This window comes from Gobius niger (assembly GCF_951799975.1).
Source record: "Gobius niger genome assembly, chromosome: 3".
NCBI classification, from domain to species: domain Eukaryota; kingdom Metazoa; phylum Chordata; class Actinopteri; order Gobiiformes; family Gobiidae; genus Gobius; species Gobius niger.
Window position 1 is genome coordinate 39651097 of NC_136854.1, and position 26681 is coordinate 39677777.

Here is a 26681-nt window from a genome sequence, read left to right on the forward strand (position 1 = left end):
GAAGAAGTGAGGCCGACGACAGCGCAGCAGCAGCAGCAACAACAACATGCATACGGGACTTCTGCTGTTCTTTCTTTGGATAACGGACAGCCGATCCGCTCCCCAGCGAACGTGCACACCGGACGAGGAGGTTTTCGGTAAGGGATCAAGGGAAAGGTGGCTGATGCTGACCTTCTTACTCGAAGTTGACACAAAACAATTCCTTAAACTGAGTCATCTGTGCGCGTCTGCAAGTTCTCCGTTCTCCACTCTGCGCGCGGTGATCCTGTGTTGCGCGTGGATGTCATTTATCACAGAACTTCTCGATTCGCTTTAAAGTTAGCGTGGATAAAAGTTCTCCTGTGTTTGTTAGGCTAATGCATATTCACTGCTCTTTTGGAACATGTCGCCCCCTAGTGGTCACTTTGTTTTTCTTTTACAGGGAGATGCAACAACTACGTGTTTGAAGACAGACGTAAGTGTCACTGTGCGTGGACGCCGTTAAGAGGGTGGACACTGGGATTTTAGGGCATTGCTTGACCTTTGTGACTCAAAGTCTTTGAAGAGCAGGACATGCCAGTGCAGGATGAGACAGGCCTGACCATCTGAGAGGCTTATGAGGGAGGTGGGGGCAGTTCAAGTTGGCTGCAAACCGTAAAAATGTGCTTCAAGGCCTGAATTGATGGGCTTCAAATCCTCAATATCTCTGCGCCACATGCCACATAACTCAAGTCTTCATTTTTTATAGTGTTCTGTGTTCGGAGACCATATGTTGAAGACCTGAAATGCTGACCAAATGTCTGTTTTTCTCCAGCAAAATGCACAGAGATGAATTTGGGCTACTGCACTGATCTGGAGTATTCAAGGTGGGTTTCATGGGCTGGTCCTGCCAGGACAAACACACATTAATATTACCTGTCCCTCTTTTGGATGCACTGCACAGCCATTCAGACTTTTCTCCCCTCGTCCCACCTATTTAGATGATGTCCCACCTTTTCCCTTAAAGTTAGATTTACACAAACAAATGACAAATTATCCACCAGTGTTTATGAGTTTTTTGAGTCATTAAATGAATTGTGCTCAATGAAGTCGTCAGATGTCACTGAAAAAGCATTAGAGTTGTTTCACGTCGGCCTTAAATCTACATTTCTAAATCTTTTATTCATAAAAATACCCAAATACCCAAATACCTCAGCATGCTCTGATTACATTTTTTGTATTTTATAAAAAATATTTTTGCCAAATTTGACTCTTTTTCTCAACTTAATGTTATGGGGTTTTTTTTAGGTTTTTTTTTTTTACAATAAATAAATACATTTAACATTTTTTACAAACAATAAATACAAACCATTTCCTCACGGTGGCACAGTGGTTGGACGTGGCCTTTTTGTGTGGAGTTTGCATGTTCTCCCTGTGTCTGCGTAGGTTTGTGGTAAAAAAAACATGTGCAATAGGTTAATCCTCCAGCCAGGTGTTTCTGACCACGGGCCTGGCTCCACATCATGGAGATGGGTCCCCGAGTGCCAGCCCACGCTGGCAGCTCACTGCTCCTACAGGTTGCCCCACGCGACACTGAGGATGGGTCAAATGCAGAGAACTAATTTTAGAGATTAATACAATATAACTTAACTTACATTTAATGCATCGATTTGCTTCATTTGTGGCATTAAAAAAGCTTTAATTTAGCATAGAATGTACATTTGAGCCCCAACTTTCTGGATAAGAATATATGGTGACCTGTTTATTTTATTTTATTTTATTTATTTGACCTTTATTTAAGGTGGGTCCTGGCCCCAGAGAGGGAGTATTTCCATATGTATGTGTGATTTTAATCCAAAATAGCAAAGCAAACACTTCAATGCTGAAGTTTTCATATTCACGACTTATTCCTCTTTGTCTACTCTATGACCCTAACTACACGGGGCTTGTGCTCTTGCCTCACAGAAGTGCTGGGTACTGTAACCTTTTAAAATGTTAAACCATGTATTGTATTATTCAGAACAATTTTCCCAAACATCCTGGGTCACCGGTCTCGAGTGGAGGCGGAATCGGGAGCCGAATACCTTCTCCTGAGTGTCATCCACGGGCTGCTGAACGGGGAGTGCTCTCCGGAGATCCGTCTGGTGGGCTGCTCCGTCCTGGCCTCTCCGTGTCGGAACAACAGGATGGTCAAGCCCTGTCGCAGCACCTGTGAGGCCCTGAGGAAGGACTGCGCACACGCCTTCGAGGCCATTCAAATGGCCTGGCCCTATTTCCTCGACTGCGATCGCTTCTTCGCCAGTGATCAGGAGGGCTGCTTTGACCCCTTAGCCGGACTCAAAGGTACCACTACTTACAAGGTTACAAGGAAGAGCTGGTCTGAGCCTGGATTGGAGTTCAGGTTCAGGGAGGGGTGACTCCAGTTTGACTTCTCCTAAATACTTAGTGTTGTGTGTGTTAGTGCAGTGTGTTAAAGGAATAGTTCACCGTTTTTCCATGCTGATATATGTTCTTACGTGAGCTTAGACGAGTTGATGCGTACCTGTCTGGTCTTTGTGGGTGCCCGTGGAAGAGCTTGGTAGCTTCTAACTTCACCACGTCGTTTGGAGCTATAGGAATACATTGGGAGAGGCCAGTGATAAAACCATCGTTGGTCTTTTTGCGTGACTGAGGGCACACAGTTCTTCCATACTGTGATGTGTTCTTACCTGAGCTTAGACGAGTTGATACGTACCTGTCTGGTCTTTGTGCGTGCCCTTGGAAGAGCGTGGTAGCTTCCAACTTCACCCCGTTTGGAGCTATAGGAATACATTGGGAGAGGCCAAATGCTAACAACATCTTTCGTCTTTTTGCGTGACTGAGGGCACGCACAAAGACCAGACAGGTACGCATCAACTCGTCTAAGCTCAGGTAAGAACATATCTCAGTATGGAAAAACGGTGAACTATTCCTTTAATCTTCTAAATCCTGTATAGCTGAACTAAAATTGTGTCTGTTTTGTGCATTTGCTGATAGATACTTACACTTAATTATATAGGTTTAACTGCATTATGTTGCAAGATATAGTAGCAGTATTGTTTGTTTGTTTGTTTGTTTGTTTGTCAGGACAGTTTACAATTACATTATGCTCGAGAGCAAAAGTGACCGTGCCAGACTGTAGCTTCTCACGTCCTTAGGGGAAAGTGTCACAGTGCAGTCAGGGGTCATTCATCAGCATCACATCCATAACTGTGTAGCAATAATAGGTCACTGGGCATTTACTCAGGTGTGAAAAGAGTAGCATGTGGAAAAGCGGATCAGCAGAGTCTTTTTTGCTTCCAATGCCGATACTGGGGGTTTGACTATCTGTCGATATCCGATATTAACCGATACCAAGAAACTTTCTTAAATGTGATTTGCTTTGAGTGAGAAAAAGTCCATAAGTCCTTTTTTTAATTGTCAGATCAATTAAGTTTTCGTGCAAACGTGACGTTACAGATCAACAATCGATTATAAGCTATCTATTAATACACTGTAATGGAAAAACATTAAACAAGGATCATTTTCTACATTAAATATTCTTGGCTATATTATGACAGGCTTTTATGTTATATTAAGGGGGTATTATGCAAAATTGACTTTTTCAAGCTTTACATCATGTTATTATGTCATTCCCTCATTAAAAACATGCCTGAAGTGTTGCCTTGGCACATTCACGTATTTTTGAGTACTCTGTAAAAACTCTAATGGCGGCCATTTTAGGGATAGGTTTGCCTGAGTCCTCCTAGGAACGCCCCCACCTCCTGGAGACGCCTCCGACCTTTCGTGGTTGGTTTCGAGTAACCAACCACTGCTCCTCAGCGGAACCCCCTCCCCACTGATGCCACAGACAGAGTGTGGAGGGGGCGTGTCTAAAGGCTCAGAGGTTCTTAAAGAGACAGAGGCTTATTTCAAGACATTCGCTACAGCCATTTTGAGAGAGACATTTTATACAAGGCAGTTATTCTAATTTACTGCATTTACGGACCAACAGAAGGTTTGGTCATCATTGTAGTGTGATATAGACTGGTGCTATGTGATTGAAAAAAGCATAATACCCCCTCTTTAATATACCGGTATACAGCTCACATAAAGTGATCTGATCATTAGATTCAAAGATTCAAAGATTTGTTTTATTCGTCAAACCATTTGTGAATGATTTGAAATTATATTTCTCTCATCCTTGATTGTGATTTACAACTTGTGTATTACAAATATAATATATATGTTATTCATTAACAGCGTTTCATAAACTAAAATACAAACAGATTTTATTTTACTAGGCGACTTTACGTGATCCAATCATAGTTTCTTTCCCAGCCTTGTTTAGTTTTCGCTAGCATTAGCAAGGCCACGGCGTTTTGCACAGTAATCAAAAGTCAGTTTTTGGACTGTAAAACCAACTCAGCGTTTAAATTCTTAGTCTGTGAAAGTTTTTAAAGTGGTGAGAGTCAAAACAGGTATCGGTCCAGTATCACATATTTGGAGCCGATATCTGATATTGTATTTTTCCAATATCGGCTCCGATATCCCATACCAGTATCGGATTGGTGCATCCCCAGTCTTAAACGCAGCATTCTCTCAGGTACATTTCAGATTTGGGGGACCTAATACTGTAACACAGACCAATAGTTATTATTAACACGCTCACAAAAAGCTCCACACTCTATGTTCTAGATTGCACTCGCTATTTAGCCCCTGTCTTGAGAAATGACGTGGGTAAATGGTGACGACTTGACATCTAACACAAGCCCTATATGCTAATGTTGGATTAAAGATTGAATTGAGCGTTGATTATATCATGTATTATACCCAAAAATGAACCCTTAAGGAATTGTACAATGGGTAAAACAGTCTGAGGCACGGCGATGGTAGCTTTATCATTTAAGAGGAACCCCTTAACATTTGATCGTACTGGGCATTGAGGATGATTACTAATGAGTTCTTCTTCTTGATTGTAGCTGTTGTACATTTCCCTCTGTCTACTTCCAGCCAGACAGGAGCTCGCCTTGTCCAGCCTCTCTCCTGAGGAGCCCAGCACAATCATCCAGTTCACGCACACTTCAAACGCCCAGATGTACAGCCTCCTGAAGAGAACGGCAGCCAAGTGCTCGCACATCTCCCACGTCTACAGCATCGGCCGCAGCACCGAGGGCCGAGATTTACTGGTCATCGAGTTCTCCAACAACCCAGGAAAACATGAGCTGTGTGAGTGCAATGACCGTGGTGTGATTTCTGCTGAGGCTAAGATAAATATTATTGTGGTAATTAGTCACTTTGGTGTTTGCAAATAATAGCTTTCGATTCAACAGCTCGGACCTCGCTGATCAAACAGCATCAGAATACGGTTCTATTAAAGTCACAGCGAGATCAAATCAATCATAGACTGATAAATGAGAGTCATTGGGCCAGATCTTGTGACTGGCGCAGTCCGTGCGCAACTCTAAACGCAACATAGTACAAGCGCGATCTTGCATGTGGCGCAGGGTTTGCTGCGCCACTAGGGAGAGGGCGTTTTTTTAAGAAAAAGAGGCCGACTGAGGCGTGGTTCATGACAAGCAGCACTCGCGCTACTCTTCTATAGCAAGCTTCACATTATTTTCCTCTTTACATCGCGCTGCCTTGTCTTCTTCCGTAGAATCGACGTCAAATTGAAAACAAAAGCGAAATTGCCTTGAAAAGTCTGTTTGAGCGTATGTTACGCACGGGCTTACTTTAATACTGTAGATCAACGCGCACACCCCTAACACCAAAACAACAACAATTTCCCATAAATAAACCACACGTGCCTTCAAGTGCCACAACACCAGGTCTGATCTGAGTTTTAGGGAGACATTTCCATCGTGTGTCAATCTTTACCTCCTGATGATTCTCCGTGTGCAGTCACAGCTCAGTCCAAAAGAAAGACGCGCATTGCAACTTTTTTTTTCAACCACTCCAAGAATCCTGCAGCTGTAGCGCAAATGTTCCAATACGCTACAGTTTTCTTGCAACTGCTGCATGGCTCTGCAACTCCTCTGCAGCCGATATGACAGTTTCTGATCAATTAAATCCTGTACATTTCGTAACTTTGCGCATTCGAACGGTGTCCAACGCGAGGCTGCTGCCTCTCTGTCCCGCCCGCTCATCTTGGAGGGACAGTTTTATTTCTTTCATCTTTATTAAACATTGCGCGCTGCATCATGCATGTTACGCGTTTACAAGAGAACCCCTCCCTGCAAACCACCGCCTTCCGCAGGTCTGGGGAAAGCATGGGGAGGGGGCGGCACCACAACATCACAATGCGAGTCTGTCCCCCCCTCCTGTCCTGCCCACTTTTTGCGCCAGGTATGACACTGAAGATTGCAAGGAGCGCCACCCGTCTGCGTCCTCGTCTTCTCTACAGCCTGCGCTATGAACCACAAGATCTGGCCCATTATCTTTGTAACGTGGGTCTGTGGGCGGAGCTCCCGTGGGCGGGGCCTCAGTCACCTGCAGTCAGAGCTAATTTTGGTTGCCTGCCAGACACTCCTCCTTTCTGTTCAAAAGAAGAACCGTCTGGACAGCTCCTCGCAGCCGATCATTTCACGATTTTAACCCACATCGGTCCAGTCACGCACCGAGAGGCGGGACTTCATTCCCCCAAGAGGCGCAAGCCGTCACCACACTCCACCAAAACAACAGAGACGGCGTGCGTGGCGAGTGATACGATGTTTTCTTCTGCTCTTTTGTCTTTTTTAAATCATTTGAAAAAAAATGTAATCCCTAAAACCGGAGCAAGAAACAGCATTGTAAGCGTTCCTCGTAAATAAGGACGTTTTTGGAAAGGCTTCCTGTCGTTGTTGTTGCTGCGACGTATCAAGCGTTGCTCTGATTGGTTGATGCCGTCTGTCAATCACGCCCACCGGGAAACCGTTGAGATCATGCTCGCTCCCAGTCTACATGTCTTTGAAATATCTATGAAAAAGCATGTAGTTTGGCAGGACAGGTAATAATTTTGGCACTATTTGCTTTAGATGGCGCTCCTTACGATTCCCTCGCCTGATCAGCTCCACGCCTGCTTTAGTATCTGTTCAAAAGCAGGACTTTGTAAAGAATAAGAAAATAAATTCAAAATGTATTCCGGCCCACATCACTAATGATTTACATCACTATATGGACGAGTAAACCTCCGTTGTTTAGCGCCCATACATCACCCGCTTTAAGACACCATACGCAACTCACAGAATGAAGCAGTTTTCGACACAGTCACATGACCAGATGTTACTGAAAGAGGCTCCGATGCGGTGTTTCGAAGCATCTACTTCAGGAGTGATGGCCTAGGTATGGGTAAACTTTTGAGGCAAGTAAGTACAATTCTCAGATAGATTTTAATTGTCTAAACTCTTGAAACACTGCGTCAACAATGCATCATATTCCTTTTTGTCAGTGCAAACGTTGGTGATTGTTCTTTTTAGCCAACGCATAACGGACTTATTCATGTATTGCAGGACGGATTGAAGGGCTAGTAGGGACGCACTTTGTTTTCCCACCTCTGCCAATGCCATTTATGCCATTTATGCAACTGGTTATCACATCAACCAATGTTTAGTTGCCTGTAGTCAAAGCAAAGCAGCAACATTTCCATGGAGACAAGCAGACGCTGTTCCTCTCCCTTTTGTGGTTTTTTGTTTGTTTGTTTTTAGGTACTTTTCACTAGGGCTGCTCGATTATTGAAAAAATAATAATCACGATTATTTTTGTCATAATTGAAATCACGATTATTCAAACTATTATTTGTTGCCTTTAAAAAAAAGTATCTTTATTTTATTTATTTATTAATCAAAACACTATGCTACGCCTTGATTAAAGAGAGGTCCCTGTTTCACACCTGCCCCCTGCTGGCCAGCCCTCACACCTGCGCAAGTAAACTGAGCAGCGCGGCCTGATGACATCATCACACAGCGCCGTTTGTTTTCATGTCAGACAAAAGCATGAGCCACGGCACGAGAAAAGCGAAGGGAAAATAATCCCAGCGCCATGAAATAACGCAAGTCGGCTTTGCAAAAAAAAAGAAAATTTGAAAAAAATGAAAAAATGTGAAAAAAAGAATGAAAAAAAAAGAATTTGAAAAAAAAAAATTATAATCGATTTTTTGCGATTATGCTAATTTTGTAATCGTTTACTGTTGTAATCGATATCGTAATCGAATTTCGATTAATTGCACAGCCCTACTTTTCACCGCTGAAATGCCCGCCATTAGATGAATACTTGTTTGTCATTATTATCTATGGAGGCTTTAAAGAAAAATAGTGATATATTAATCAAGTCTGTATTAGGGCCTGACCGATATACTGCTATCAGCTATCAGCCGATATCAGCTGATAAAAGGTAGATATTTTCCCGTTTTGCACTGGAGAAAACTCAGAGCTAACCCATAGCTTCCTAGGAGGCAGGGGAGCAGAGAAACATCACGGTGAAAATCTTTCACAGGTTTATTTATTTTATGTTTTTTGCCTATATTTCGGAACCATAAGAGAGAGAGACTTACCCTTTTTTGTTTTGGAATCTGCTGATAGTTGTCTTTAAAACAAGCCCCCTCTGAAGTACCAACTAAACATGAATACATACAGCGCCCCCTGCTGGATTATAGGCATCGGCCTGAGAAAACCCACATCGGTCGACCTTTTATATTTTGAAACCTTTAGTATAATGATGAATGTTTAACTATAGGGTATTTGAAAGATTGAAAAAACAATGACATCACAAATTAAATAACTTAAAGTATCAGCCTACATATCGGCTATCGGCCATGCCAACCCCCTCCATATTGGTATCGGACCCCAAAACTCAAAAACATATTGATCGGGTCCTAGTCTGTATTAAAGCAGGGATGCACAGGGTTCTTCATGCTTTGACCTCTTTTGCAGGAGTAAGTTTGAGTCCTGTGTTGTACAGTAACTCTTTTATCTGCCTGGCCCTAAATGTCAGAGCAAGAGCACGGTTTACAATTTTCAGTCCAGCAATTAAATAGTCCCGGTACATCGTGTTCATCCCTCAGGTCAACAGCTGTTTTCCACCCACAGTCTGTGCAGGGGATTTACCAAAACAGTTGGATTAATTAAAGGCCCCTATGTAAGGATGTACTTTTACGTACGGAAACTTTTATATACGGAAACAAAAAAACTTCAAATCTTCAATCTAGGGCTGAAACGACTAAGCGATTAATCGACGACTAATCGATTATTGAAATAGTCGACAACTATTTTAGTAATCGATTAATCGTTTTCTGGTTCACACAGACTAAAATGGAGCAAAAATGACATAAAAAATATAGTATTTTTGATGAAAACCTACTTTGATTTTATATTTAGGGTCTGTAGTGTTTTTTACATTGTAAATTTCATTAATAGATTTCATTAATAGAGCCTTCAAAAAACATTTCCCTTTAGTTTACTCCATCAACACATCCTTAAACAGCACCACTTAAGCTATAATGTGATAAAAAAAAATTGAAAAAATAAAATTTTCCTACACCATTCACAGCCAAGCGATTACAAAATAATCGTTAGTTGCAGTCCTACTTCAATCTTCAATTTTTATTCTTGTTTTCTTTCCATTGTTCCCCCCAAAAGTAGCCAAATGTTTTTTTGTACACTTTTTTTCCCTTATTTTTGCTAAAAAAAAACTTGTTTTCTCTAATTTTTCCTTTTTTTTGTAATATTTTCCTTATTTCCCCCCATTTTTTACCCGATTTATTCCCTATTTTTTCCCCACCTTCTCCCAATTCCCAAGTTTTCACACATTTCTTGACACTGGAGATGAACCCGATATTGTAAATTAGCAGATCTTCCACGCATTATTGTTCTGTTTTTTGGTTCTAGACCAGTAGTTCCCAACTTTTTTTCCCTTGAAGCCTCCCTTGCACGTGCTGCAGTCGGGCCGCGCCCCCCAGTCCAAAACTGTGGCCCCCACAAATGCATCAAAACATGAAAATAATTGCTAATAAGTGTTTATTTAAAACAAATAAACTGGTGTGTTTAATGCACCCCCTGCAATCCCAGGTGCCCCCCAGACTGGGAACCACTGTTCTAGATGACAAATATTTTAGCATAGGCATTGAAAAAAGTATAGATACAGACGGCAACTCGTCATAGAAGGGGGCGTGGCCTCGCCGAGGGGGAAAATAGAATCGTTTAGGAAACAGTTTTTTCACTCTTTTTAGCCATTTTCTGGTGAAATATGAACTTATTTGTCACATACAAATAAAGTCTAAATCAGGTCCATATGGATGTTTATTCACAGCAGATTGTTCAGTAGAAGCGAAAAAAGGCAGTCGTAGCTAGCGCTAGCTGGCGTTAGCATTAGCACGACGCTAACATGTCACATTATGTTAGCATTCTCTGTATTTTTTTATGTATCTATGGGCCATTTAGTAGAAAACTATATTCATAATTCAGCATTTATTAAAGCAGTTTTTGAATAATTAGAGAAAGTTTACATTTTTCTCAATATTGTTTTCCCCCTTAACTGTTTTCAAACATGACCATATATGGGCGATTTCAGAGATGACGTCTGTATCTATCATTCAGGTATTGGTATCGTGCCCACAGTGCCCAGTCCTATTCTAACAGGATGAGTTTATACGTCACACAACTGCTCGTCCATGATCGACAAAATGTCTGCTTTTACAAGATATTCCACTACTTGGGGGGGGGGAAAAGTAGGTGTAGGGCCTTTAATGTTGTGGACTATGCCATCTCTAACCCAAGCCCACTGTCGCCCTCCTGATCTTTGTGTTTACTCTGCAGTGGAGCCGGAGATCAAGCTGGTGGGCAACATGCACGGTAATGAGGTTTTGGGCCGACAGCTGCTGATATATCTGGCCCAGTACCTTTGCTCAGAGTACGTCCTGGGCAACCAGCGCATCCAAACCATCGTCAACACCACCCGCATCCACCTCCTGGCCTCCATGAACCCCGACGGGTACGAGCTGGCCGCCTCTGAGGTAGAGGATAGCAGTGACCCGGAGCTCAGCAACCTCGAAGTAAATATTGTTAACAACACACGAGACAAAACTGACGATATCCGCTCTTTTTCTGCAAACCCGCTGTGGAGGCAGAGGGAGAAACACATTCATGGTTTTGATTTGGTGGTCCAGAACTAGCTGTGTTTGCAGTTTTCTAGAATTTGGTGTCACACTGTCACATGGAGGAAGAAATATTCAACAAGCAGGTCAGATTCTGTAGATTTGTTATTTTATTCTTGTTCTTATATTTGAATAGTTGGGTGGTGCTAGGCTAGTGCATGTCTATGATTACTAGTAGCCTGCATTAAAAACCTCTTCAAAATCATCCTCCAAACGTTGCCATATCAGATTTGTAGAAAGCTCCTTTGTGAATTCCACGTGTGGTAATGCGGCCGCGGGTAAACAAACTACTGTAGATCCGGTTACCGAGCAGATCACTCCGCCGCTCTGCGTAGCCTACAACCAGGAAGCTGATGCTGCTCAGATATAAGTTATTTTAAATGCAAAATGGTTATATTTCAAACATTATTCAGTCAACACGGACATTTATATGGATAGTCTGGTGTTATAAGTGATTTGCCTCAGGTGCACTGTGCTTGGGTCAGACTGTTTTTAATGCAGGCTACTAGTTACCATAGACATGCACTAGCCTAGCATTAGCCTAGCGCCACTAAACTCTTCAAATATAAGGACTGCATGAATAAAATAAAATGTATGTATGTATGTATGTATGTATGTATGTATGTATGTATGTATGTATGGATGGATGGATGGATGGATGGATGGATGGATGGATGGATGGATGGATGGATGGATGGATGGATGGATGGATGGATGGATGGATGGATGGATGGATGGATGGATGGATGGATGGATGGATGGATGGATGGATGGATGGATGGATGGATGGATGGATAGATAGATAGATAGATAGATAGATAGATAGATAGATAGATAGATAGATAGATAGATAGATAGATAGATAGATAGATAGATAGATAGATAGATAGATAGATAGATAGATAGATAGATAGATAGATAGATAGATAGATAATATTTTTTGGAATATAACTGATCTTTATCACATGAATGATTGTATTTTGAGGGACTATTTTCTAGCAGATCACTTCGCCGCCACGTAGCTTATACAACCACGAAGCTGATGCTGCTCAAATAAAAGTTGTTTTAAATGCAAAATAGTTAAAATGATTCTATCGACACAGACATTTACACGGTTAGTCTGGTGTTATAAGTGATTTGCCTCAGGTGCGCTGTGGAGTGGGTCAGACTGTTTTTAATGCAGGCTAGCTGATATCGTAGAAATGCGCTAGCCTTGCACTAGCCTAGCGTCACGAAACTCTTCAAATACAAGAACTGCTTGAATTACAAAAAAAAAAATATCTCCAGAAATCAGCAACACTCTGGATAACTAGGAGATGAGACCTTATGTCAAAAATCCTGAAATATCTCTTTAAGCTCGTGCATGACGGCAATTCGGACCCGAAGTAAAACCGTTTTGAATGACAGTGCAGGATTTTAGAGGCAGTTGTGGTGAACAGGTCTGAGCTCATTCTGCACATCAGGACATTGTTGGAACATGTAGGGGGAGGGGGGGGAAATACATAATTGTAACATTTTTAAACTCTGTATTTAACTGTCCCACCATAAGATTCTACTACATTGCAAGTTCTGGCCTTCAAATAGTTTCTCTAATATTTCAGAGAACCGTGAATGTGTTTATTCCTCTGCTTCTTCTGTATCTGCATTATTACCATAGGGGCAGATGCTACGACTCTCTGTGCAGCTCACAATGCGATCTTCACCCACATGGACTCTGGATACTGTAGTTTGTAACATGTGCAAATGCTTGTGAAGGTGAATCTGTGAATGGGTTACTTGATGTAAGACATTATATATACTCTTTAAATGCAGCCATATCTAAAACCCATATGAAGATCTTAATGCTATGTTTTATTATTTAGATGCATTAAACTTTGATTCTGCTTCTGTCCTTTATCTGTCACGTTTACATGTAATGCTTGATTTTGTACAATAATTCTGCTTTCTGATGCAAAGACTCACTTTTTCCACAGTGTCTAACAGCTGAACCCGCATGTGCCTCGCACGTTCTCACGCTGCTTGAGCTCACGACGGATATATGGTCTTGTCTTTATGTTAACAATGTAATTAATACTTAACCATGTCCTTGTGTGCACTAATTTTAGTCTCACGACTCATGGTGTGGTCACGTACGTTATACTCCTTCCATTTCTAAGTCCTAACATGCGCAGAAGTTTAAAAATGGCACTTGCTTCAGGGACACTTGCTCAACGGTTGGACGAACGGCCGGACCAACGCTCAGAACTTAGACCTGAACAGGAACTTCCCGGACCTCACCTCCGTGTACTACAGGAACCGCCGCAGCAGGCACTACCGCACCGACCACATCCCCATCCCGGACGCTTACTGGTTTGGAAAGGTAAGACTCAGAACGGAAATAACCCTCAGGTATTTAGGTTCATTCTGACACTGAAAATGTTCAAATTGTGTAAAAAAAAAACACACTCAGGGTGAACATGTGCAGGCAGTGCCCTTGTCATGGGTAATAAAGGGAGTTAACCACAGGGAGACTGTGGCAACTTATTACTGGAAGGTTGGGGGTTCGATTCTCAGCTCCAGCGTGTGCTCCAGCAAATCACTGTGTCCTTGGGCAAGACACATAGCGTTTACTAAGTGTTTGCAAAACTGAGTTACTGTTTCAAAAATGTACACAGTAAATGTTCTAGAGTAACTTTGACTCTGTTCAGACTCAGGGTGGACCATGACTGATGTGGACAGGTCCATGTTACAGCAGACTGCACTTGAGGGTCAGTTCACTTTCTCCAAATTAAATCTGTGGATACCACAGTCCTGTCCACGTCTGCTGTGGTCCACCGTGACTCAGAGGGACAGGGACACACATGACCCTATACATCAGATACAATTCTACAGCTTTTTGTATTGAATTTTGTCTCATTGTTAAAATGTTGTGTTGTTTCTTTTTATCTAATTGTTAATAATTGCTTGATTTTTAATATTTAATTAGTACTTCTGGCTGAAGTCCTTGGAGGTTTCTGCCTTCTTCACCTGTCGGTCTGTGACAGACTGAAGTGCAATGAGTCGTCAGTGTTTTTATTAGAAATAAAGAACACATTCTGTTTAACGTCATGTTTCTGTCACTCATGGTGTCAGATTTTCTTACCTGACGTGTAACTGATGAGAGTAGAGTCAACTCACAGTTACTCTGAGAGGAGTGGGACCAAATACAGTCTGAACAGAGTCAAATTTACTCTACATTTACTGTGGAGCCGAGTAACACTATACTTTGAGTCACTTCTATATTACTTTTGGCAAAATATAAACTGAAAATAGTTATAAAGCCACTGAGCAAAAATGCAGTCAAAGATTTTCTTTTCCTTCAGTTTCCCCATTGTCTTGTGTTTTGTTTTGACGAGATTAGCTACATACAAGTGCAGACCTTAATGCTGCGTTCCAGTTCGGTCAGTTTAGACGCCAGTGTCCATCTTGATCTGGTGCATTTTATTTGGGGGGAGTTTGTCATTTTTCCGTTCACATTTAAATTCTCTTGTAGCTCGAGTTACTTGACTTTAGCTGGGTTTCACATGTTAGTGATTGTAATGTGTCCTCGTGTCCCGCAGGTGGCGCCAGAGACCTACGCAGTCATGAAGTGGATCCGGTCTCTGCCGTTCGTGCAGTCGGCCAGTCTTCACGGGGGAGAGCTCGTGGTGTCCTATCCTTTCGACTTCTCCAGACACCCACAGGAGGAGAGGATGTTCTCTCCCACTCCAGACGAACAGGTGGACAAACACTCACTTTATCACGCACACTTTATCACACACACTTTATCACACACACTTTATCACACACACTTATCACACGTACTTATCACACACACTATACAGCGGATTTATCTTTGTAAACTCTGCTAAACTCTGTGTGTTCTATACTTTACTTAAATGCTTTAAGTTTGGACAAATCTTACTTAACCCTTTGTATGTTTTGTATGTCTACATTTAACTCATATTGCCCCAATAACCAAGGCATAATTATACACTATATTATGCAGTATATTATGCAGTATATTATGCAGGATATATAGGCAGTTTTTGTTAAAACTGTGTACAGTGCATGTCTGTAAACTGAACAATTTTACACTGTAAAAATGCAATCTTTTCTTAGCCAAAAAATGACTTAAAAGTGCTTGAATTATCGGAATTTGTGCTCAATTTTAGTAAGTCTGGACAAATTTTATGATTTATCTTGCCTTTGGGGATTTGTCTTATTTTAAGTGTACATGTAAACATTTGGGGGAGAATACTTTGGGATTGTATTTAGTTACAAAATACAAAATACGTATTCTGTCACTTTGTCCAATCAGAGTACTGTATTCTGAATACTTGGAATACTTTCATGTTTATTTGCACTATATATTCACGTATGAATACGGCGTATAATTCCAAAAATGTCGGCTGTGCTTGTTGGAACACGTTTAATAAACACAGATCACATGACGCACATGTGTTTGTTTGATCTGTGGCAAAAGGAGTTTTAAATCTTTGTTTCAGTTTAGGACAAACAGGACATCGTTAAAAGTTCCTTCTTAATAATGTTGGGAAATATGAGGCTAAAATGTAATGATGAGCACTGGGTTTTTTAGGAAAGTAACTGTATTCTGAATACTCTCAGATGAAAGTGTACTTGAAAACAGTTACTTAAATATTAGTATTTGCATGTATTTAGTTACTCCCCAACACTGCCAGTAAATGTTCTTAATGTAAACAAATGGGTCATTCTGCCAAAAAGGAAATAAACAGCCACAAAATGGCATCACAACCAACAATTACATAACATTATGTAGATATTTGTTTTGAAACTAATTTAATAATATTATTTTAAAAAAAGATAATCCAAAAATCAAATTTTCATAAAAATGTGTTTTTTGGCCTGTGATTCTGTGATCTTTAAAGGGACTAAAGGGAGTTTAAAAATGTTAAAATTAAGTATTTTCCTCCCCATACATGTTCCAGCCATGTCCTAATGTGTAGAATGAGCTCAGACCTGTTCACCACAACTGCCTCTAAAATCCTGTACGGTCACTCAAAAATGTGTCACTTCGGCCGAATTGCCGTCATGCACAAGCTTAATATAGAAGGTGCAGTTACACATATGGCCTGAGGTGGCAGTAGTGAGTATAAAGTATAAATTGTAACTACAAAAGAATCACTTAATTACATTTTCCACTAAGAGATCTCATTATTTTTACTGTTTTATAGTATTAAAAAAATCTTATTTCTATGTAATATTTGCAGTTTTATGTGTGTCCCTAAGTCTTTGTCATTCCTGTTACTAAAGTACAAAAACTCTCCACATGTTCTTGGTTCAACGAGTCGTTTCATTCAGACGAGACTTTCCCACTCTCTCTTCGATATTTTACTCTCTGAACTGTTTGTGGACATTTGGAGAGGAGGGGGGGGTCAAATATGTCACGTCATTCGTGCTTTGCATGCTAATAGCATTAGCATTAGCATTAGCCTGCAAGTGGCAAATTGGTCAAATTTTGTCATTCCTGTTACCAGTAAGATAAATAGGAAAAATCCATTCAAAAAATTAAAAAGAGAGACTGAGGGGCCCCCATGCATTTTTGTACACCTAAACATTTGCCAATCTAAAAAACATCAAGAAAAATCATTTTAGTTTTTGGCCGGTTTTAAAGCCTAAAAGGCACCGATTTGGCGGAAAGACCCGAATTATCTCATTTCAAGACAGTCCAAACCTCCTCAAAATCAGCATTAACTGTATCTTAATTCAAGCAAATTTCAAGCAATTTTTTCCAGTGTAAATTATTCAGATTTTATCCCAGAAATACACTATACTATATACTATACTACAGTATATACCATTTTGAGGATTTGTTTTACCCATAAAATATAAACATGTATAATTCTGTACATTTAGATAAAGTAAATTCTCTGCAGGAAATGTTTCAAATGTGTATGTATTTTTTTTTCCTTTTCTCCTGTTGTGTGTCTCCTTACTATTTTTTCTTCTTCTTCTTCTTCTTCTTCTTCTTCTTCTTCTTCTTCTTCTTTGTCTTTTTGCTTCTCCTCCTCCTTCTTCTTCTCCTTCTCCTCCTCCTTCTTCTCCTCCTTCTCCTTCTTCTTGTTCTTCTCCTTCTCCTCCTTCTCCTCCTCCTCCTCCTTCTTCTCCTCCTTCGCCTTCTCCTTCTTCTCCTCCTCCTTCTCCTCCTTCTCCTTCTTCTCCTTCTCCCCCTCTTCTCCTTCTTCTCCTCCTTCTCCTTCTCCTCCTCCTTCTCCTCCTCCTCCTCCTTCTCCTTCTCCTCCTCCTTCTTCTCCTCCTCCTCCTCCTCCTTCTTCTCCTCCTTCTCCTTCTTCTTCTCCTTCTCCTCCTCCTCCACCTCCTCTTCTTCTTCTCCTTCTTCTTCTTCTCCTCCTTCTCCTCCTCCTTCTCCTTCTTCTCCCTACCATCTGATTGTCTCGATCTCCTCCAGATTTACAAGCAGCTGGCTCGTACTTACGCCGACGCTCACGCCACCATGTCCAACAACGACACCGACAGATGCGGCGCCTCCTTTTTCCGAACCCGAGGCATCATCAACGGAGCTCTGTGGTACAGCTTCGCGGGGGGTGAGAGCAAATTCAAAACAAATCCTAAAAACTTCGCTCACATTCACGCATTACACATATATGCGTCTGTTTCTGTGTTTTCCAGGCATGTCGGACTTTAATTACTTGCACACTAATTGCTTCGAGATCACGGTGGAGCTCGGCTGTGACAAATTCCCCTCAGAGGTGGAGCTTTACCCCGAGTGGAAGAGGAACAAGGAATCACTGCTGAGTTTCCTGGAGTCCGTGAGTCCTGGGACAGAAAGTGGCAAATACAGTCGTTTCTGTGTGTTTTTTTTTATTTTTCATTTTGATTGGTTTTGTCAGGTCCACAGAGGAGTGAAGGGAGTCGTCCGAGATAAAAGCGGCAACGGAGTAAAAGGCGCGACCGTTTCTGTCAGAGGGATTAGGAAGGATGTGACGACAGGTAAAGTAAATATTTGTTTAAGGCAAAAGTGGGAGTGGCAAAAAACTGGCGAATATTTATAGCTTTGAATTTGATTCATTTGTTAAATTAAGCCACATATCATAATAGAGTCCAGACAAACCAGATTTTATTGGCATTATTAGAACAGGGTTTCCTCTGGGGCATTAAAAAGCATTTAATGAATTGTGCCAATATCATGAATGCCTTAAATATCATTAAAAAGCATTACATTGGATTCAAACTAAATCTAAATCTATTGTTCAGTTATGGCTGAAATCGCTTTTTTTGCTCAAAAGTTTGTTTTATTTTAATTTTATTTATTTGACAGGGACATGTACTAATTTCCATCTGCAGTATGGTATGGTATGGTATGGTATGGTTTTTATTTAGACAGGGACAGTGAACAATTTAACATTGACCAAAAGGAAAGATGCATTGTGCCAGGTTATAGCAAAGATGCTAATTTCCACCTGTCGTCCCTGGGCAGGTTGATGTTACAGCACAAAAACTGATTTTAAATGTAGATGAATACTTGACCATGGATTTATACATTTTGACATCATTAAAAACATACATTTAATTTAAACAAGATTGGAACATTTTCTACCGGTCCTTTTTCTAGGTGAAACGGTCGCTCCCACATGACGTTGCAGATTATGATTGCAAGTTCGTTTTTCTAGAAGCCATTTTTTAGTCAAATGCGCAAAACTTTTGAATGTCGTACTTGAAATAATCTCTGTTGGCAGTGTGTTCCACTGACCCGATCACAGAGAAGCAGATTTAGCGAAGGCAGTTTTACATGTTGGGACGCTGCATTCTCCTCTAGAAGTGGATCGAGTAGCTCGAGTCATTTTATCAGTACATAAAGTTATACATTTTCTCAGAGGGGGTGCAGTGACTCCATGGATAATTTTAAAAAGTAAGCAAACATTAGAGTAGAATATTAGGTTTGTAAAATTCAGAATTCCATACTTCTTTAGTATCTGACAATGGTGATGGCGCCTGGGTTTCTTATCATGGATCTTGAGTGCAGATTTATATAATGATTCAAGAGGCCCCAGAACCGTTTTACAGCCCTGTGACCAACTCGATATACAAGACATAAAATGTGACAAGATCATTGAGTTCAGGTACAAATGGGACGCCTCTGTGGTAAGGGACCCCCGTATGTATCTAAAGTTGGACAAGTTAAATTTGAAAGAATTTCAAAGTTTTTTTTACAGGATTTTTGAAAGTCAGAGTTGGGTCCAGAGTTACGCCTAAGTAGGTGAATTCATCAACATTTTTTATTTCATTGCCATCAATAAAAATAGTTAGATAATTTATACGTTTACCTCTATTTGTAAAAAACAATGCCACTGTTTTGTCACTATTTAATGTCAGACAGTCCCCGACAGACAGACAATTACAAAACTCTACAAAAAGCATAAAACAATTCATAATATTTACAGACAGTATTTCCATTTTATATAAAATAAAATAAAAATAAAGGGAAAAAACGTGTTCCTCTATAGTTTATACCCACCCCCATACCCTTCTCAGATGTAACATTTAGTTGTTGTTGTTTTTCTTTAGTGCTGACATGTTTGAGTTCCCAGAAAATGTTGTTTCACACTCAGGCAAAATCGTTTAAAGTCTTTGCATGATTTTATTGCAGTTTGAAGTTTGTTCCATTCTGAGATAGTTTTAAAAGAAAATGCCGATTGTCCTGATGCTGTTTTTCGTTTTGGTGCATTGGCCAATAGCTGTTGATCTTGTTGTTCTGACTCTGATCAGATGTTAACTGGACAAACCTTTTCAGTGGTGGAGGTGCCACATTATTAACAATCTTGAATAGTAACTTTAGATGGGCTGACTTAACTATATACTCAAAATTGAGCATTTTATATTTTTGATGAAATGCATTCATGTCATTAAACTACAGGAGCTCGTCATAGAATATCATGAAAAAGTGCATTTACGTCTGATATTCAACTTAAACTGTGAAACTAATATATGATATAGACTATATATGAGATATGTAGAAGCTTTATTTGTTATAATTTTGTGTTAATGATTATGGCTCAGCTTGTAAAAACTCCCAAATTAAAAATCTCATAAAATTAGAATATTATAAAGGTCCACGATGCAACTTTTTAGGTGAAAAATAAAAAAATCTTATTATTTGTGTATATTTGACCTTGTAGTGACTAAGTGACTTTATGGTTGCAGCATGGCACCTTTGCTTTCCCTCACAGTGGCGTCTGTGATGCTCCAGGATCAGTTGTTTTGGGGTTTCTGGCCACTGGTACGAACCCATAAAAGCACCAATAAAGTCACTTAGTCACTACAAGGTCAAACATACACAAATATTACGGGGGGTTTTTCACCTAAAAGGTTGCATCGTGCAGCTTTAAAAATGGACTGTAAACCATAATCATCAAAGTGATCACAAATAAAGGCTTGGCATATCTCACTTTGCATGACATGAGTCTATATCATTAGTCTCACAGTTTAAGTTGAATAACAGAAGTAAATGCACTTTTCCATGAATTTTCTAATTATATGACGAGCTCCTGTAAAGTATTTGGGCATTAAAAAGCATTAAAAATGTGACCGGCTTCTGCCTGTATAAACCCTGTATAAATGCTCATTTCTTAATTAGTGTTTATTTCAAGCACACAATGAAAAAGTGTCCAATGTGTACAACATAAGACAATGATCCAAAGAAAATCCACCGCTGCTTGAAAAGGAGTGGGATTGAAGTTTAACACTTATTAATTCCCACCCCCTTTTCCAAAATCTTAATACAATAGTTTACTTCCTTTGGTTGTATCCACTTTCTTATAAAACACAAGCACATATCGTATTTATATATTAAAATATATTTATATGCTAATACAATATATCAGCAGCTTTTCCTCTTACTGTTTCCCATTGATAGTGTGAAATTCAGTTTTCTTCTCCCACATACAGGACCCTCCTTCCCTTTGAGTGAACAATTTTTGTACATTTTGAGGTAAATCCTTTTGCTTTGCCTTATACGGATCACATTGTCCAGTGGGGGGGTCCCGAGTTGTTGGTCTGGTCATTTTTAGGGGTCGCGGTCCAGAGTGTTTGAGAACCCCTGATTAAAACATCATAATTCACTGAGTGGTTCTCAAAGTGTGACACGCTACACTGCAAAAAGGTCATATCAGGGTACATTTACCCAAGTACTTGTCCTTGAATAACGTTTTGAAGAAATTGTACTCCCTAGAGTAGTTTTATGATACAGTACTTTTTACTTCTGCATAGTAGTAAAATTATAATGAAGTATCTGTGCTCTTACATGAGTAAAAATGATTACTTTTTCCACTGTGAGTGAATATTTAAGCGATAAATGCCTCATTCATATAAAACGGATAAACTGTAGTTTCTCTCATGCTCCTTGTTCTTTAGAATGATTTAGTTTTTCAGTATTTTCTGCCATTTTCTTGGAATTTTCTTTACAAACATCTCGATTTCCACATGATTTTATGCTTTTTTTCCACACAATTTATGGCGTCGTTCAAAATAAATCCGACTTTTTCGCCCAAACAGATACTCCCAGAACTCAAGTAACATTTTCTTTGTGTACCTTTTTTACTTGTACTTGAGTAAATGTATTTTAAAGTCACGTTATTCTTACTTGAGTTAATATATTGTCCCCACCTCTGCTTGAAATAAGTAAACCATTCTTCAAATAAAGTGCTAAATTGTCCGGGATTTGAGAGCCAAATTTCAAAAAATCTGTCTACGGGGCGAGACATTTACACTTAGATCAAGATAAAAGAATTCACCGCACTCAAAACTAGATGAGAAATCATAATTTACTTGAAATAAACGGTTTTATCTTAATTTAAGTGTAAATATCTTGCCCCATGCCCCAGGTTTGCTGATATTAGACTCTCAAATGAGTTTTTGCAGTGTACTGGTGGTGCTCGGGCTGATTCAGGGATAGTTTTATGTTAGTTTATATGTGCGGTTTGTAATGTTTGAGAATCATAAATGTATTGGTCGACTCCTGGGTTTGGTTTGTGTAACTGCCGAAAACAAAGTGAAAAAGAGTTGATAAACAAGGCAGTAAAATCACAGGCCGACAACAAACCAATTAGTCTCAGCCTCACAGCGAAGCGGTGCCTCGTCCCAGTCATGAGATCAGAGATGACGAGATTCATCCCCCGTCCCGTCAGCGCAGAGATACAGACATGTGTTTGTGGAGGAGATGATGATGATGATGTTGCTCAGTCTGTTTTCTGTTGATGAGGTGAATCTGCCGCTGTGTCGGCCATGAAGTGATTCTGTAATGAACGTCTAAACCCCCACGGGAAGAGAGGACGAGAGGGGAATATCAGCGGAAACGAGGCGGAAACAAGGATGAAAACGCAACAAAAACATGATTGGAAAGCAACAAAAAGCAACAAAAAAGGGACAGCAAAGTTTTTTTTTAAATCGTCCAAAAAAGTGTCAAAAGTGAAAAAGAAAACCATCAAAAATCATCAAATTAAAAAATAAAAAATCCTCAGAAAATTGTCAAAAATTGTCAAAAAAGTGACAAAAAATCGTCAAAAAAATTGTCAACAAAATCGTCCAAAAAAATTCAGAAATCGTCAAAAAAGTGACAAAAAATCATCCAAAATTTGCCAAAAAGGCTGACAAAAAAGTGACAGCAAAGTTTTTTAAAAAATCGTCAAAAAAGTGTCCAAAGTGAAAAAAAAAAATCATAAAAAATCATCAAATAAAAAAAAAATCATCAAAAAATCATCAAAAAATTGTCAAAAATTGTCAAAAAAGTGACAAAAAATTGTCAAAAAAATTGTCAACAAAATCGTCAAAAAAAAAAAAAAAAATCGTCAAAAAAGTGACAAAAAATCATCCAAAATTTGTCAAAAAGACTGACAAATAAGTGACAGCAAAGTTTTTAAAAAATCGGCAAAAAATTGTCCAAAGTGAAAAAGAAAATCATCAAAAATCATCAAATAAAAAAATAAAATCATCAAAAAATTGTCAAAAATTGTCAAAAAAGTGACAAAAAATCCTCAAAAAAATTGTCAACAAAATCGTCCAAAAAAATTCAGAAATCGTCAAAAAAGTGACAAAAAATCATCCAAAATTTGCCAAAAAGGCTGACAAAAAAGTGACAGCAAAGTTTTTAAAAAAATCGTCAAAAAAGTGTCCAAAGTGAAAAAAAAAAATCATAAAAAATCATCAAATAAAAAAAAATCATCAAAAAATCATCAAAAAATCATCAAAAATTGTCAAAAAAGTGACAAAAAATCGTCAAAAAAATTGTCAACAAAATCGTCAAAAAAAAAATCAAAAATCGTCAAAAAAGTGACAAAAAATCATCCAAAATGTGTCAAAAAGACTGACAAATAAGTGACAGCAAAGTTTTTAAAAAATCGGCAAAAAATTGTCCAAAGTGAAAAAGAAAATCATCAAATAATAAAAAAAAAATCCTCAAAAAATTGTCAAAAATTGTCAAAAAAGTGTCAAAAAATCATCAAAAAATTGTCAAAAATTGTCAAAAAAGTGACAAAAAATCGTCAAAAAAATTGTCAACAAAATCGTCAAAAAATAAAAAAAAAATCGTCAAAAAAGTGACAAAAAATCATCCAAAATTTGTCAAAAAGACTGACAAATAAGTGACAGCAAAGTTTTTAAAAAATCGGCAAAAAATTGTCCAAAGTGAAAAAGAAAATCATCAAAAATCATCAAATAAAAAAAAAAAATCATCAAAAAATTGTCAAAAATTGTCAAAAAAGTGACAAAAAATCCTCAAAAAAATTGTCAACAAAATCGTCCAAAAAAATTCAGAAATCGTCAAAAAAGTGACAAAAAATCATCCAAAATTTGCCAAAAAGGCTGACAAAAAAGTGACAGCAAAGTTTTTAAAAAAATCGTCAAAAAAGTGTCCAAAGTGAAAAAAAAAAATCATAAAAAATCATCAAATAAAAAAAAATCATCAAAAAATCATCAAAAAATTGTCAAAAATTGTCAAAAAAGTGACAAAAAATCGTCAAAAAAATTGTCAACAAAATCGTCAAAAAAAAAATCAAAAATCGTCAAAAAAGTGACAAAAAATCATCCAAAATTTGTCAAAAAGACTGACAAATAAGTGACAGCAAAGTTTTTAAAAAATCGGCAAAAAATTGTCCAAAGTGAAAAAGAAAATCATCAAATAATAAAAAAAAAATCCTCAAAAAATTGTCAAAAATTGTCAAAAAAGTGACAAAAAATCCTCAAAAAAATTGTCAACAAAATCGTCAAAAAAAATTCAAAAATCGTCAAAAAATTGACAAAAAATCATCCACAAAATTGTCAAAAAGGCTAACAAAAAGTAACCAAAAATTTTTTTTTTAAAAATCGTCAAAAGTGACAAAAAAATCGTCAAAAAAGTGACAAAAAAATCTTTATGAAATTGTCAAAAAAGTGACAAAAAAGCAACAAAAAGTCTTTTTTAAAAATCGCCAAAAGTGACAAAAAAATTATCAAAAAAGTGGCAAAAAAACGTTAAAAAATCATCAAAAAAGGGACAAGGAGCCTTTAGATTTGGGTTAAGCTGAACTAAAGAAAATGTGCTCGGTTAAAGTGCGGGTTAAGAGTATTTCATTATATTTGTAGGGCAGACACTTGAATGAATGTGTGAACCAAAGCCTCATTTCTGCATCATTGTGATTCTAGATAATGTACTGCAAAGTTTTTTTCTCCACATCATAATACAGTAGAGTAAGTTTGTGTATTGAGAGGTACACCAGTAAATAATTATAATTTGTGTCTCTGTTTCCTCAGCTGAGGACGGCGATTACTGGCGCCTCCTGAACCCGGGCACTCACATCATAACGGCTACGGCAAACGGCTACTCCCGGGTCACCAAGAGGGTCCACATCCCACACAGCATGAGCAAAGCCGGACGGGTGGATTTCATCCTGGAAAAGGTACATGTTTAACCTCTATAGGCCAGGGTAGCGCCTCATTTGAAAGCTAAGACCTACAAAACTGATCTACGCTGTGTTGTCACTTTTTCGTCATATTTTTTTGCTTTTTTTGGTCACGCATTTTTGGAGCTATTTCTTCACATTTTGTCGCTTGTTTCATCGCTTTTTTGTCACTTGTTTTGTCTTTGTTTTTTGCATTTTTGTCACTTTTTCATCACTTTTATGTCGTCTGTTTTGTTGTGTTTTTGTCGCTTTTTCATCGCATTTTGTGGCCTGTTTTGCTGCGTGTATGTTTTTTTTTTTAAACGTTTTCATCACTTTTTTGTTGAGTGTTTTGCTGCGTGTTTGTAGATTTTTTTTTGCATTTTTGTTACTTTTTCATCACATTTATGTCGTCTGTTTTGTCCTTTTTTTTTGCATTTTTGTCACTTTTTCATCACTTTTATGTCGTCTGTTTTGTTGTGTTTTTGTCGCTTTTTCATCACATTTTGTCACCTGTTTAGCTGCGTGTATGGTGTTTTTTTTTAACGTTTTCAGCACTTTTTTGTTGAGTGTTTTGCTGCGTGTTTGTAGATTTTTTTTTGCATTTTTGTTACTTTTTCATCACATTTATGTCGTCTGTTTTGTCTTTTTTTTTTGCATTTTTGTCACTTTTTCATCACTTTTATATCGTCTGTTTTGTTGTGTTTTTGTCCCTTTTTCATCACATTTTGTCACCCGTTTTGCTGCGTATATGTTTTTTTTTTTTTACGTTTTCATCACTTTTTTGTTGAGTGTTTTGCTGCGTGTTTGTAGATTTTTGTTGCGTTTTTTCATCACTTTTATGTCTTTTTATTCTGCGTTTATGTCGTTGTTTTTTTTGCCTTTTCATCCCATTTTGTCTCTTGTTTCATCACTTTTTTGTCATGTGTTTTGTTGCATTTTTATCACTTATACATCACATCTTGTCGCTTGTTTCATCACGTTTGTGTCGCCTGCCTTGTCACATTTTGTTGCCTGGTTTGCTGCTTTTTTAACGTTTTCATCACTTCTTGTCACCTATTTTGTCGCTTTTTTTTTAGCATTTTTGTCGAGTGTTTTGCTGCATTTTTGTCATTTTTTCATCACATTTTTGCCACTCTGTTTTGCTACATTTCTGTCGCTCTTTTTGCTCCGTTTCCATCCTTTCATTCACACCTTGTATTTGTCTCTATTTTGCTGCTTTTTTTCCCAAGCTGCCTTTAGATTAGGTTAAAGTCCTAAATGTCCCCTGTTAAGCCCCTGTATCTGAACCCGTCCTGTGTCCAGACGCCCGTGGAGCCCGACATCGACGACCACCTCTTCCCCTCTGAGGACTCCTGGGACCGGTTCGACCCGTACAACCAGTTCGAGCGAGTGACGGAGCCGGGTCTGGGCGACGACATCGAGCGCCAGGAGAAGCCGTGGTGGTGGGACTACTTCTCCCAGTCCGGGGTCAACCCGCCCAGCTGGCTGCTCCGGCACATTTAACAATCACAGCTTTTCATTTGGGTAACGGACTGTCCCAGAGCGAGAACACACACACACACACACACACACGGATGGAAAATGTTGCACTTAATGGTTTTATTTTGTGATTTCATCGAGCTGCGAGTTCATGCACCAGGGCAGCTTCTCAGATTCAAAACATGGGTCAGGTGAACAAACATGCA

At 38.9% G+C, this 26681-nt stretch overlaps 1 protein-coding gene across 1 annotated transcript; it reads left to right on the forward strand.

Moving 5' to 3' along the window:
* Positions 1-26681, forward strand: cpz (carboxypeptidase Z). The gene is made up of 13 exons (XM_079553379.1): positions 1-137; positions 422-454; positions 794-845; positions 1979-2301; positions 4969-5184; positions 10746-10981; positions 13281-13442; positions 14662-14820; positions 17532-17667; positions 17753-17892; positions 17974-18073; positions 24866-25011; positions 26299-26681. The coding sequence occupies exons 1-13, from the start codon at positions 47-49 to the stop codon at positions 26497-26499; spliced, it is 1995 nt and encodes a 664-aa protein (XP_079409505.1). The 5' UTR covers positions 1-46; the 3' UTR covers positions 26500-26681.

Excerpts from the sequence above, each read along its gene's own strand:
- cpz (XM_079553379.1), top strand. The coding sequence starts at position 47 with ATGCATACGGGACTTCTGCTGTTCTTTCTTTGGATAACGGACAGCCGA. Across the intron at positions 18,074-24,865 it reads TAGGAAGGATGTGACGACAG|CTGAGGACGGCGATTACTGG; the intron begins GTAAAGTAAATA and ends CTGTTTCCTCAG. Across the intron at positions 25,012-26,298 it reads TGGATTTCATCCTGGAAAAG|ACGCCCGTGGAGCCCGACAT; the intron begins GTACATGTTTAA and ends TCCTGTGTCCAG.